The sequence below is a fragment of the Manihot esculenta genome, chromosome 1, assembly GCF_001659605.2.
Source record: "Manihot esculenta cultivar AM560-2 chromosome 1, M.esculenta_v8, whole genome shotgun sequence".
Lineage (NCBI taxonomy): Eukaryota > Viridiplantae > Streptophyta > Magnoliopsida > Malpighiales > Euphorbiaceae > Manihot > Manihot esculenta.
In genome coordinates this window covers 32025096-32039992 of record NC_035161.2, presented here as the reverse complement: position 1 = coordinate 32039992, position 14897 = coordinate 32025096, and the positions used below count along the sequence as shown (strand labels likewise).

The window sequence follows — 14897 nt, the reverse complement described above, 5'->3', positions numbered from 1 at the left end:
TTTCTAAGCAACACCAATATGCCAACAACAACAAAAAAATGTGTATACAATCCCACCTAGGGAGAAATAAACCCACTATCTTAGCAAGGGAAAGATTTTTGATAAGGAAAATTGTTGTAACGGCAAAGAAAAGAGCTAAACTCCTAGAATTAAAAGACTAATTTCTTATTTTATTTGCTATGATTTATTTTGTAAAAAATAATTTAAATAAATTATTATAAAATCATGTTAGATTTTTATTATTTTTAAAAATTAAAAGTTAAAAATAATTAAATTTTTTCATTTTAAATAAAAAGAATTATTAGAAAAAAAATCAAACAAATTAAATTTTTATAAAATTGTTGATTGTAAACAAAAAGTAAAGGGAGACAAAGGAATTTCTCTCTAGGGAAGACTGAGAGAGAGTGGTGTTAAGACTCTTTAATAGTAGTGTTAAATAGACCATGAGAATGTTTTATCATTTTTCTTGCTGTTTTCAGCGCAGGCATCCCATGAGAATGTGCTGGTTCCTGTATTAGGAGATGAAAAATAATTTTTTAACATATTATTAATGGTATTAAAAATTTATTTATAGGTAAATTTGATTTTTTTTGTAATTATAGGTTTTTTTTTTAAGTTTATATAAATTTAGTGCGTATTTGAAAGCAAAAATCAATCTCTTTTGGTTTAACCTCTATTATTTTGAATCTTTTATTAAATTAAGTGTCAAAAAGATTATCATACGAAGTCATTCTCCTTCTCTTTTATTATTATTATTATTATTATTATTATTATTATTATTATTATATTATTATTATTATTATTATGTAAATCGGTCATTTAGGATCAAGGTAGACATTAGACTCATAACTGATATCAGCTTAAGCAGTGATAACATATAAAAAAAAGTCATTAAAATCGTAACACGTATATATGAGATTCGGAAGGAATGTGTGAACCTTTCTATCCGATCGGACTGAACAACAAATCACCTAACCTATGGAGTAGGAAGATCATCTGACTACCAACATCCTTAATTTCACCAATGTCCAGAACAAATAGGTCGATTGCTTCAAGGCATGTACCACATACGGGAATTAAACATGAAGACCACCGATTTCAATAAAGGTCAGTCTAAAGATAAATGCAAACCTTAATTGACTTCTTCAAAACTCATAGCAGACGGACAAATCTCTTCAAAACATGTATTATAACAAGTCAATTGAATACAGACACAGCTGATCTCAGTGGCTAAAAGGAACATGTCTCTATATAGGTCGGGTAAGCAGAGCACAACCTAAAAAGACCAGAGTATACGGATGAGTATTCGGTCAGTTCGGTTTAAAATCGAATCAAACTGAATAAACTAAAAATTAAAATTTTAGTATTTATAAAAATCGAATCGAATCGGTTTTGATCAAAAATCGAATCAAATTGAACCGATTTGATTTGGTTCAGTTTAATCGATTTCAATTTTTAATAAATTTTTATTTTTTATACTTTATTTTTAATATTTTAAAATTTAATTAAAATATTTTAATCTTAATATGATCTAATTTCTCTGTATTATTGAAAATAACATATTATTATCACTGTTCGATTTTTTCTTATCAAAATCAAACCTAACCGAAATAAATGAAATTTTTGAATTTAAAAATCAAATCAAACTTAAATGAATAAAAAAATCAAACCGAATTTTCAAATTAATTTGCTTCGATCAAATTTTCGGTTTGAACCAATCCAATACAGAGGTGGGCCCCTTTAGCCCTCTCTGAAGTCTTTAATGCACAAGCGAAAAGACCAACTAAAGTGACACATACGGTAGAAAGGATATGAGCTAAATCTGCTCCGCAATTATGAGCCGCTTGACACACCTACCAAGGGGTGTCCGTCCAATCTGATGGGACTTTGTGTCATAGGTTATCAATTGAACTAATCAGGGTATATATATCCTAATACCAACCTAAAAGAGAGCTCCCTCTTAAATTAATCTCGCTCTCTCTCTCACAAGCTCATAGAAGAACTCTCAAAATATACACCCTATGGAATCTCCTTTTGAATGCTTTATTACTATTTACTTTCTCTTTATATTAATGAATTTCAAATAATTCTAGATCTAACTTGAGCATCGGAGGGTTACTACCGAAGGCATCTCCGGTGGGTCCCTGACCGTCTTCTATTTTTCTAACCTAATTTTCAATTTCTATCACTTACCACTTAAACACCTAAATTTTCTCCTTCTTTTCTTATTTTTTATGGTTTCTTTGCTGATTATTTCACTTAGAAAAAGATTTGCTTGAATGGAAATTTTGTCTTCGTGGAGAAATATGGTGAAAATGGAAGAAAAGAAGAAAATTAACTTTATCTTTTCTTTTTGGTGTAGGTTCGACTAACATAGAGAAAATGGAAGACACATTTTTCTTTTTGCTTAGTCATTTATATATTGTCTAACTAGGTGACACATGGAGAGTTTAGGTGAAGAGGTGGAAAAAATTGAGGACAAACTTGAAATTTATTTTAAAATTTTTCATATTCACACTTTAACCTACTAAAATTTTCCTAGGGGTGAGCAGTATTCGGTTTAAACCGAAAAAAGCGATCAAATCGAATTAATTTGAAAATTCGGTTTGATTTTTTATTTATTTCGATTCGGTTCGGTTTTTAATTTTAAAAATTTTGGTTATTTCGGTTCGATTCGATTTTAATCAGAAAAAAATTAAAAAAATCGAATAGAACCTATTAGTGATAATAATATATTGTTTTCAATAATATAGAGAGATTAGATCATATTAAGGTTAAAATATTTCGATTAAATTTTAAAATATTAAAAATAAAGGATAAAAATAAAAAAATTATTAAAAATCGAAATCGATTAAATCAAACTGAATCAAATTGAATCAGACTGATTCAGTTCGATTTGGTTTCTGACTAAAATCAGTTTGGTTTTTAAAAATACTCAAATTTTGATTTTCGGTTTATTCGGTTTAGTTCGATTTGAACCGACCGAATGTTCACTCTTAACTTTTCCTCATATTTCAATTTAGTTTTTAAATTTTCAATATTTATATATTGACCCACTAAACTTATACTTTTAACACTTAGAAGTTCATTTCATTTAGATAAGTACGTCAGTTTTAACAAGCACATAAAGCTAACATATCGGAAAACCCTTAAGCACCTCCCAAAAGTAACTTCACTCTGACTTGCTTATAACATTACGGTTTAGGCTTTACTCTTACACTTTCGATTAAATCTTCCTAGTGTCAAAGGGACCTTTCTTCTATATACGATTTCCTTCCAGTCTGTTTTACTTTAAGATATGTCTGTTTTCTTATTTGGGCTTTCTATGATTCAATTATTATAGCTTAAATATATTAAAGTATTATTACTAGTTATTCTTATTTTAACTATGTCTTTGTATATATAACTCCATATAAAATACAAGTTGAACCTCTAAATACAACTTTTAGTGCTCTACCTATAGGCAAATTGTGTGTCAAGCGGTTGTGGATAAGGCAGAACCTCCCCTAATTAGCTCGGGGCTAAGCTAGCACATCTCATAAAGCTAATTGCCCTAACTTTAGAATGGTACAATTTAAGTCTAATAGTTTCTTTATTTCTATCCATAGGTTTTAGAATGTGACACGTCAGACTTAAGATATTTGTTAACAGGCTCCGGATGACCAATTCAGCATTCTCCCGAGCATCCACAATCTTCTTCTCATAATCCATAATCTTCTTCTCATAATCCATGCATCATACAGTAAGATCATGGACCTCGCTCTCCAGTTGCCTCTTCACAGCTTCAGAAGCGCTCAAGTCCCCTCGAGTTCTGCTCAACTCTAACTTTGCTTCTCCCAACTCTCCAGACAGCCTTTGTATCTCCTCCTCAAGCTGGGCAGATCGGGCAAAAAGGCTATTCTCTCTCTGATCCGTAGAAGCCTTCTCCTAAGTGTGTCTGGCTTCTGCGACAGATCTCTCTTCAGCAAGCTGCACCTCTAGGAGAGTAATTTTCTCAACCTGAGCTCGGTTGTCTTGGAGAAGCCCTTCCAACAGACTCATCTCCCCCTCATGCTGACTTTTCAGCCCAACAGTCACCCTCGCAGCCTCCTCTTTCTTAGCCTTCTCGATATCATGAAGGGCAGCCTCCCAAGAACTGGCCCTTTTGCTCTCGAACTCTAATAGAAGACCTAGAAGCTACAGTGGAATAAGACAAGTCAGAAAATGACCAAAAATCCAAAAGCAAGAAAAAGAGCAAGAAAACTTACAAGAAGATTTTGTCTTTTAGAGGCGCCAAAAAGGTCCTCTTCAAATCGGGCAGTAAACGAAGTCGATTGCTCGGTGGACTCAACTACTCGGCAAATTGTGCTTACCAACTAATGATCAATCAGATTTAAGGACGCCTCGAAGACGTGGTTGTTGAGCAACTCAGCGATAGAAGTAGGTGTTGAGTCAAGGTTCAATTGAAAATGTACCCCTGATTCGTTAGGAATCAAAACGGTCGAAAGATTGCCGCTAGTCTCTTGAGACGAGCTCTCCTTGCCTTTACCTTTACTTGCTTTGTCCAATGAGGGCTTTCTCAGAGGCAAGAAAGATGAAGTTCCTTTCCGAGAGGAGATCAGCTTAGACTCCTTCACCAACCTTCTCTTTTTGTTGGTTGTCCCTGCAACAATGGTGGTCATCTCCTGATTCAACTGAGAGTTTTTTCGTTTCAAACTCTCATCGACCTCCTCAACTGGAGAAGACTGGTCTGGACTGACCATTGCTCTCACTATAGTAACCCCCGAGTTGCCCTCAAAAGCAGGAGCACTCCCAACTATAGCAGGCACGACCTCAATCTGTTCAGAGCTAACTAAGACCAACTCCATGTTCGCCCGAGCAGAAGATGAATGAGGTACGACTTAGATTGAAGCAGGCTCCACCTCTAGCATCTCCACCACTACATCCATGGTCTTCCTAGTCTTAAAAGCTTCGACAACATCCTGGATAGCATCCCGATTGAGGGAGAAGTTCTAAGGAGTTGAGATTTTTTCCATAGGAACTATGGAAGCTGCAAAAAGCACCAAAAACAAATAAAACACAGAATGGCAAAGCCAATAAAGAAGCAAAAAAAAAAAATGATCAATACTAACAGAGTAACAACCCTTCCCCGGGCGGAGAAGAGATTCAAGTGAAATACAATTGCTCCCACTCAGAGAGAAAAGGGAAAGAGTTGCAAAAGAGTCAACGACACCCCATCCTAGCTCTAAGCCCCAGTCGAAGCTCTCCTTGGCTTCGACAGCAAAATACTCCACCCAGTGTTTGATGGAATCTTTGTGGGCTGTGAAAATGGCCAAGCTATTCCTACCATGGAAGCTCAAAAAACCGTTGTTGGCTTTTAAAATCTTAAAGAAAGCTCAAAATAGGCCTAAGGAGGAAGTAAAGCCTTAACCCTGACACATTGCCTCAAAGGCACTTATGAATAAGATTGAATTTGGGGTCAACATTCAAGGTGTGACCTAGAAAAACCTAAAAATAGAATGAACGAACTCGTAAAAGGGGAAATAAAGGTCATAGTCAATATGCTTCAAATAAAAGATAAGTCTCCTCTCGGACTGGGCGTCCACCAGGTCAGGAGGAGGAGGGAAGGAGAATAAGGCAATCCGTTCGTTGAAATTTGGAGCCTGAATATAATGGGTCTCCACAGAAAGGTAGGCTCGAGGAAAAGTTTCCAAAAGAGAAGTAGAGGTAACCCTAAAAACCACTTTCTCAACCCGAAGGTATGATAGAGGAACCATTAGAGGAAGAATGCATACGTGTAACTCGAAAAGTTTATAAGAAGAAGGAAGAAATGAGGATGACTCTAGAATAGCGAGTAAATACGACAAAGGTAGTGAAAGTGAGAAATAAAGGCAAAGCCCTATATTTATATTCGAAATCAGACATTAATAAACATTCAAAGCACCGTGTTTTGGTAACCCAAACAATAATAGCCATCAAAGTACTTCTGAGACGTCGCGCGCACATGTCAAGCATACTTATGATAGCTCCTCGCAACTCGATGAGATTTAATAGGCTCACACTTGGCAATAAAGTGGTAAACACGATCCACTCCTCTAACCATCATAAATAATCTTCAGAGAAGTGAAAGGATATCTAATAACATATAAAAAAATAGGCCCATTAAGATCATGACATGTGTACACAGGATTCGAAACAGACGTGTGAACCTTTCTATCCAGTTCGACCGGACAGCAGAAAATCCGACCTGTGGAATATAAAGATCTAATCACCAACACCCCTAATTTTACCAATGCCCAATGCCCAGAACAAATAGATCGACCGTTTCAAAGCCTGTACTACAAACGAAAATTAAATATGAAGACCATCGACTTCAGTAAAGGCCGAACACAATACACTATAGTCCGAAGATAAATGCAAACCTTAATCGAGCTCTTCAAAAATCTAAACAGATGGACAAATCTCTTATGCTAAAATATAAAACGTGTCTGTCAGTATAACAATGGACACGGTCAGGCCATGTTAATGTCGGCATATTGCAAGCCTTATTATTTAAGTCAATCTCTCCAGTGTTCAAATAACAAGGTGAATGACGCCTTATGGTAATCTCCAATGTTCAAAGTAATGAAAAGATTAAAGTAATAGAGTTTAAAGTAAATGAGATTGATTTTTAGTGCTTTAAGATACGTGCATAAAACATGTCGGATCGGTATTTATATAGTGTAAGAAAATGATCCTCATTCGAAAATATCAAAATAATAAGAGTCTCTTTATAGATTGGGTGTTTACTATTTAGTGAAAAATAAGTGGTCCACTATTCATGCAATATATATAGATTTATTATCAAATAAAATGTTGACAGTCTACTTATATAATATACAAGAAACTCCAAGTGTTTAAAACTCTAAATTAAACAAAATCTGAAAAAACGTGATTTTTCTTTCCATGTTTTCTTTATGAACTGAACTCAATCAACATCAAAACATAAATTAGCTAGGAAGCAGTTTGTCTTTAAATTTTTGTCGTTCTAAGTGGCCTTGTTTCACTCCAATGATTTCTTCCAGTGGTGAACTCTCTGCAATCAGGTATGCTTAGACTATCAAATTATAAGTTTATGCATGCATATGGATCAAGATCTATAGAGTTTTAATTTGATTTTTTTGTAATAAAATTGAATTCAATTACAAAAAAATATGTAAAAATGACAAGGAATTAAATTATTTAACTTCAACATAAATAGCTGTTATTGGGATATGCTCTGATTTGCAAAGTAAATATACGTAATTTAAATTTGCTTTATTTTTTTTTTGAAAGCATTTAAATCTGCTTTATAAAAGGCTATTTTTAGGGCTCCAATGGTGCAATAATTAAGTGGAGATTTTGCTGCTGTGATTGTGAAGTTGGCATTTTCTTAGCAGCTTCCCTTTTCTTCCTTCAGAAGAGAAACGGTAGCTTAACACCGATCACTAATCTTGACTCTTTCCTTCCTTAGCCTTGTTTTAGTTTTAAACTATATTTTCAAATATATATTTGATCTAATCAAAATAAAATGAATTTAAATAATATATAACTGGATTTGATATATATTTAAATTAATACCCTTGATGTGTGAAGATTGTGTTTTGATTACCTATAATGTTTACAGAAATAACTGTTTAAATATTAAAAAAAAATATTTTTAATGAGTATATTTATAAATTTTCATATCTTCTAGTTAAGGAATATTAAAATTTTAAAAGAAAAAATATCAATAAAAAGTAGATTGTTATATAGTATTAATTACAAATATAAAAATAAAAGGGGTTTATATAATTTAAGATAAATTTGAATTGAGTTTAAAATGAATTAGATATTGAAAACAACCAATAAACTTTCATGAGTTCACGTCCAAACACATACAGATGTAGCAAGTCTTCTCCATTTCTAAAATTCTGAACCAAACCAAAAACCTTCAAACTTGAGACTTCAAATTAAGATGCATTCTAGTTGACCTCAAGTCAGCGTCTTTTTGTTTACGTTTTTTTTCTTTTTCTTTCTTTTCTTTTCGTCTGCCACGTTTTCTAGGATTAGTAAGATGCTATTCTTTTTCTAGGATTATTCATTGAGACCATTTGGGTTTTCAAGATTCTTCCTTGCATTTGGTTTTTCTACTTCCTTTTTCTTGTAATGTAAGTTCTCTCTCTTTTCTGTGTTTCCATTGATGATCTTTTAACGTTTTAAGAATAAAATCATATTAATATCTCTTTAGCCTATTATATTTCTTCTTACCGTTGTGTTTCTCTCTGTTGGATTTGGGCAGTTGATCATATATTTTATATACATGAATCCAGAAAAAATGGACAACAAGAAGAAGGGGAAGACGATAATGGGTAGAGGCTTAGTAGACTTGGTGCTTTCTTGGTCAATTGAGGATGTACTCAATAAGGATCTTTACAAACCACAGGTTAGCTGTCTCTTCTTCTTCTTCTTCTGTTTTTCAGCATTGTTATTCAAATTACTTCTCTTAGTGATTGTTCGAATGAAAATTCCTGATCGGGAATAAATGAAGGGTTGATGTGAGTGATTAAATTGTAATATCCAATTAGCTAATTATTTTGATACGTAAAGCAATGATTATTTATATAAGCCTATAAAAAATAAATTAATATCTAATGTGTTCAACACTCTCTTCTATTTTTAAATATATATATTTGATTTGCCGTTCCTAGTGAGTGGTGCAACCTCAAGTGTGAATCTCAGCATTGTCGAAATCTTATTATGTGTAAACAGGTGAATAAGATTCCAGAGACATTCACATCAACATCACATTACCTTAAGACATTCATTCCCCCACTAGTTGAGGAAGCTCATGCTGATTTGCTTTCTAATATAGAATCACTTCCTCGAGCACCCACAGCTGAAATATACTCTGTTCATATATCCTCCAAGTCATATAAACCTCCAAAAGACTTGTTCTACGTGATCTCACTCAAAAGGAGAGGGACAAAGGTTGATGCAGGAGCATATCAGCCTCAGGTTGGAGATGTTATTGCCCTTACATATGTCAGACCAAAATGTACTGATGATTTGTGCAGATCCCCACAATCCTACCTTGTTGCTTATATTCATGGAGTCAAAAGTGAAGATTCTGATAAACTCTCAATACTATCATCAAAGCCCATCATGATTGAACAAGATACGCAAAAGAACAACAAGAAACAAACTCTTTTTGCTGTTTATTTGATGAACTTGACGACAAATGTTCGTATATGGAGAGCATTAAACTCAGAGTTGGAAGGGAAGAACAGGAACATCATTGACAAAGTCCTGCAAAGTAATTCCAGTGTAAGAATTGTGTTCAATTTCTTATTTTAGTCAACATTTTTTTTTCCAAAATATTCTGTCTTCTCTTTGATAGTTATCTATGTTAAACACAGTTTTACGTTTTGCTTTTCATGCCTTAGATATATAAATCCAAAGGTTAAATAGTCAATGTCACTGCTATATTTATTCCGGATGTTCAATTTACCCTATTTTAAAGTTTGCATACAATAACTTTCTTTATTTTTATGATTTTTGAACTAAATTGAGTTCAATTTGAAACTTTTGGAATTTAGACACAAAATTAGAAAATGGACTAAATTTTGTAGGGGTGGAGATGCATTTACAACCTAACAAATCGTACATTTAATTTATTGCAGGGTTGTGAGAAGTGTACCATTTGCTCATCTGTAGAAAAGAATAGTGTTTTTTTGTCACATGTAAGAGATATGTCCTGCAGCCTTAAGTTAAATGACTCGCAAAAAGCTGCTGTTTTGAGCTGTATCGCTGCAAGTGGATGCTCTCATCAGAATACTGTCAAATTAATATGGGGTCCTCCAGGAACTGGGAAAACAAAGACAGTTGGTTTTCTGATATATGCACTATTTCAAATGAAATGCAGAACACTTACTTGTGCACCAACTAATATTGCAGTGTTAGAAGTGGCAGGCCGTGTCCTGAATTCCGTTGTCAAGATCCTTGAGTATGACACTTATGGGATTGGAGATATAGTTCTATTTGGAAATCAGGAGAGAATGAAAATTGATAATCAGATTGAACTTGTCGATGTATTTCTTGATAATCGTGTGGAAATACTTGCCAGTTGTTTTGCTCCAAGGTCTGGCTGGAACCATAGTCTGGCATCCATGATATGCTTACTTGAAAACCCTGAAGAACAGTACTCCATTTACTTGCAGGAGTACACAACTGAGAAGGAAAAAGAGGATAAGAATGGTGAAAAGGAGAAGATAATTAACCAGGAAAGGAAAGATGAGAATTATGATCATAACTGCAAAGGAAAGAACAAAAGATACGGGAATAAAGTATCTGTAAATGAAAACAAAAATAAGGGAAAACAAATGGCAAGTTTGCATATCCAGAAACATCAGCAGAAATTGAAAGAACAGCTTGGGAATGGCTGCTCCAAGACCGAGAACAAGAAAATTGAAGAGGATGAGGTTAAAAAATGCAATCCTTTGACAATAGAGGAATTTGTAGAGAAAAGATTCAAATCCATTGGAGAACGGTTGAAATTCTGCATTGAAAATTTGTACACACACTTACCAACTTCTTTCATTCCATTGGAGTTGGTGAAGAACATGATCAGAGCTCTTGGTTTGCTAAGATCGCTTGAAGCTTCATTGCTTAGTGTCAACACAGACAATCAGGGGTTAAAGCTGGTCCTTAAGAAATATGAGGATGTAGGAAGCAGAATTGGCAACTATAAGAAGCTGAGAAACAACATAAAAGAATGTCTCATGACAATAAAGTTACTTCCTCAAACGTTCCCAGTTCCAAATTTTGCTAATACTTATGCGATAAGAGAATTTTGCTTGCAGAATGCATCCCTTCTTTTCTGTACCACATCAAGTTCCGTTAAATTGCATGGAGAGGGAAGGAAACCTCTGCATTTCCTGGTTATTGATGAAGCTGCACAGCTTAAAGAATGTGAATCAACCATTCCCTTACAACTCTTTGGGCTTCGGCATGCTATTCTTGTAGGAGACGAAAGGCAATTACCTGCAATGGTCAATAGCAAGGTTTTGAGTGACGGACATAATCCTCTTATCTTTTCATATAGTTGAAATGCTTTTACTTTCTCACATTGTAATAATTTAAATGTACTATTGTTAGATTTCTGAGGAGGCTGGTTTTGGAAGAAGTTTGTTTGAGAGGCTTGTGAAGTTGGGATACAAGAAGCACCTGCTCAAGATTCAATATAGAATGCATCCATCCATAAGCTTATTCCCAAATAGAGAGTTCTATGGCAAGCTGATTTTGGATGCTCCAGAAGTCAAAGAAATAAACCATAAGAGATGTTTCCTGAAGGGAAATATGTATGGTTCCTATTCTTTTATAAATATAACCCATGGGAAAGAGGAATTTGATGAGCAACAGAGTTTGAAAAATATGGTTGAAGTTGCTGTGGTTGCTGACATAGTTGCAAATCTGTTTGAAGGTATCATTCGAACCAGGCAAGAACTTTAAGGCATTTTATATAAGTATTCATTTGGAAAATCTCTGACATTTTTGTTTCTTCACTACAGAATTCATTGTCACAAAGAAGAAAGTAAGCATAGGTGTCGTATCACCATATAAGGCCCAGGTTCATGCAATACAAGATAAGATTGTAAAATACAGTTCAAATACTGAGGGGGAATTCTCTGTAAATGTTCGCTCTGTTGATGGTTTTCAAGGTGGTGAGGAGGATGTGATAATTTTTTCTACTGTTAGAAGTAACAATAAAGGATCAGTGGGTTTTCTTTCAAACTGTCAAAGAGCAAATGTGGCATTAACACGTGCAAGGTACTGATTCAGAATATCAGCAGTTCAACAATTTTCCTTTCCTCCTCCTTTCCCTGTTTTTGATGTTGAAATTATAAAGTTCTGGTTTGGCTGTGCAGATTTTGCCTTTGGATATTGGGAAATGAAACAACTTTAAGTAAGAGTGGCACCATTTGGAGGAAACTGGTCAGTGATGCCAAGAAAAGGGGATGTTTCCATAATGCTGATGAGGACAAGAGATTGGCTCAATCTATTATCACTGCACTGCTAGAGCTTAATCAACTTGATACTTTACTGCAAATGGATTCTCTTTTATTCAGAATGGCAAGATGGAAGGTGCAAATCCCTTTTTTTCCTTTGTTAGTTTTGTATGATTTTTCCTTCCTAAGCTTGATATTTTCTAGTCTAATAGCATGAATAAGAGAGCCTAGAAAGGTGCTCAGTTCTCAACTTGGATTTCAATTAGTTGGTGGTTGTGTTGAAACTTTTGCAAAACAGCTCTAGTACAGCAAGATAGCTGAACTTCACATATCCCTGGAACTAACCTGAAAATTTGAGATGTTCTGGTACATAAAACAAATGTTTTACAGATATTAAGCATTCATTGTGTTTACCTTCATTTGAATATAGGTTTTCGTCAGCGATGATTTTCAGAGATCTATGGCAAGAATTGAGGATGTTGATATCCGTAAGGAGGTGATTTCTCTCTTAGCAAAGCTTTCAAATGGTTGGCGTCCACCTGGCAAGAAGAATAAAATAAGTATGCATGATGAGACTTCTTCTCAACTGTTAGAGCTATGCGGGGTTAAGAAGCAGCTAACAGTTGCTTGGAATATAGACATTTGCCAAGAGAATTCATTTCAGCATCAAGTGCTGAAGTTTTGGGATGTTTTGCCTTCATCTGATATTCCAAAGTTATCACAGAGTCTCGACAACTTGTTCAAAACTTATACCAAGGAAAAGATGAATCTCTGCAAATACAAATGCCTGGAGAGGTAACCAGTTGATTCAATTACATTCATGTCTTGTATATCTCAAATAAAAAAAGTACCTAGTTTAATGCATCTGCAAACTATTAGACCTTAGTGTATGAATACTAAAGATTCTATATATTATGTGAAAAAAAAGCAGGAACTTGGTTGTACCAATGAGATGGCCAGTGAACCCATCTGGTGCTGAAGGAAGTAGATCTGGAGCTGATCTTTTGCAGCTGCCAAAATCATTTGCATCACTCAGTATAAGAGATGGATCAAGTTCTTCCGGCACAGCTCACAAGTATGTATAAAGTTGGATTTCTAACATTCATCGTAACTGTTTGATTGTTTGACCCTGAGAAAAATAGTAATAGTTTGTGGAAAAATTAGCTAAGTTTTTCCTTTTTTTAAAAGGACTGATTATTTTGCATTAACATTATTGATCAGAAACCAATTCAAGTACAAAATGAAGAAAAAAAATCCAGATGATAAGGATCCAAGATGAGGTGAGTTTTTTCGTTTCCTTCCCATTTTTTTCTTTGCCTTCCTAATGAAAACTTTTCAGCAATTTTCAATCTTTTTGAAGGATGATGAATAGAAATGTAATCTTAGATTGGAGTTTTGAGGAAGCGAATTCAGAAATGTGATTATGCCTTTTTTTTGGTGGAGGGAGGGAGTTACTAAAAAAAAAAAAATGAATTATAACCCATACTTAAAAATAGTCAGATAATAACAAAAAATTATTGTTATTATTATTATTTTACAATCCAAAGTAACACACAAGTCATTTAAATTACACATAATTTTTAGTTCTAATTATGAAAAAAATCTAAATTCATTGCATCGAAATTAACACAAATAGTTTTTAATCATAATTAAACAAAAAAATAAGAGAAAAAATGAAAAAAAAATATTTACCTATAAAATGAGGGAGAGAGCAAAAATTTAAAAAAAAAATCTATTTAATTTTAGATCGTGTAATAGGTAAGTTATATTTACTTTTCAAATGATAACGTGTAAACAAAAACTTTGAATGATTAATTTTTAATTAAACTTTGCACATTTCATAGCAATGAAATAATTTACATACTTTAATTTGAATCATACTATAAAATTATAAAATATTAGAGATTAATAGGAAATTTAAAAAGTCAATTAACAAAAAATAAAATTTCTTATATTTATTTAAAATCTTTTAATGAATATTTAGAGAGATTAATAACAATTTGAAGAAAAAAAAAACTTTATTATGCCTATTAAATTGTTAAAAAGTTGGGAGCTTAGAACGCCTAATAAAATAAATTAAAGTTATTAATTATATTATATATGTATAAAGTTAATGAAGCCGCCTCCCTCCTCCGCTCTTCTCCTCTCCTCTTCCTTCAGTCACTGTGAGGCCTTAAATAAATGCTCACTTGCTTATGATGCCAAATGCAGGCGGCAGACTTGTGGAGTGCCCATCCTATGAATATCTATACAGAAAGAGGAAGCTGCTCTCAAGTCCGAATTGATGCATATGAGCTCCAAAATAATATAGGGAAAATCATTTACAAAGCTTATAATGTGAAAGTGAAAAATGAATTTATGTTCTCATACGGTTATTAGATTATCATACAGTGACATAGTTCAAGAGTAATAGTAAGAATAATTATGAAGTTAGCAATTGCACTTCCTTTTTGCCTTGAGATTCTCATAATCATAATTTCAAACATCAAACATGCACAATGAACTTGAACTCGATAAATGAAATTTTCAATTAAGATGAAAAAGAGCCATTTATCATGAAATATGCTGCTACCGGTTACCGTATATAGAGCAAACTACTACTGATGAGATTATTACCTTCGTTGTGCTTCCAGACTTCAGCTATGAGGTTCTTGTATAGGCTATTGTCGTTTGCTCTCTCTCATCAGCTACTAAATCATTTAACCATTTGCTCCTTCTCATCAGCTACTAAATCATTCTCTTTGAAGAAAAATCCAATCCATGAAAAAGGTCCACGAACAAAGAGGTGTGGTGTAGACCATGAGATTACTTGGGGCACATAATAACAAATTACCTAATACCTAAACCACAAACCTATAAATTCCTCACTGCAATCAAGAGCTTAGCATCATCCAGTATTCACCACTTCCATAT

At 33.7% G+C, this 14897-nt stretch overlaps 1 protein-coding gene across 4 annotated transcripts; it reads left to right on the top strand.

The window, feature by feature from the left end:
- Nucleotides 1-6931: 6931 nt before the first annotated feature.
- LOC122721212 (helicase sen1-like) lies at nt 6932-14439 on the top strand. 4 transcript variants are annotated; one of them, XM_043957799.1, is made up of 11 exons: nt 6932-7064; nt 8279-8422; nt 8749-9303; nt 9660-11039; nt 11134-11458; nt 11547-11805; nt 11904-12120; nt 12415-12779; nt 12916-13059; nt 13206-13264; nt 14196-14439. In XM_043957799.1, the coding sequence occupies exons 2-10, from the start codon at nt 8300-8302 to the stop codon at nt 13261-13263; spliced, it is 3426 nt and encodes a 1141-aa protein (XP_043813734.1). In that variant the 5' UTR covers nt 6932-7064; nt 8279-8299; the 3' UTR covers nt 13264; nt 14196-14439. The 4 variants fall into 4 exon arrangements, with proteins under 4 accessions (XP_043813734.1, XP_043813738.1, XP_043813740.1 ...); XM_043957803.1 differs by having other exon boundaries at nt 6978-7064; nt 8310-8422; XM_043957805.1 differs by lacking the exon at nt 6932-7064 and adding an exon at nt 7811-8147 and having other exon boundaries at nt 8310-8422.
- Nucleotides 14440-14897: the final 458 nt, after the last annotated feature.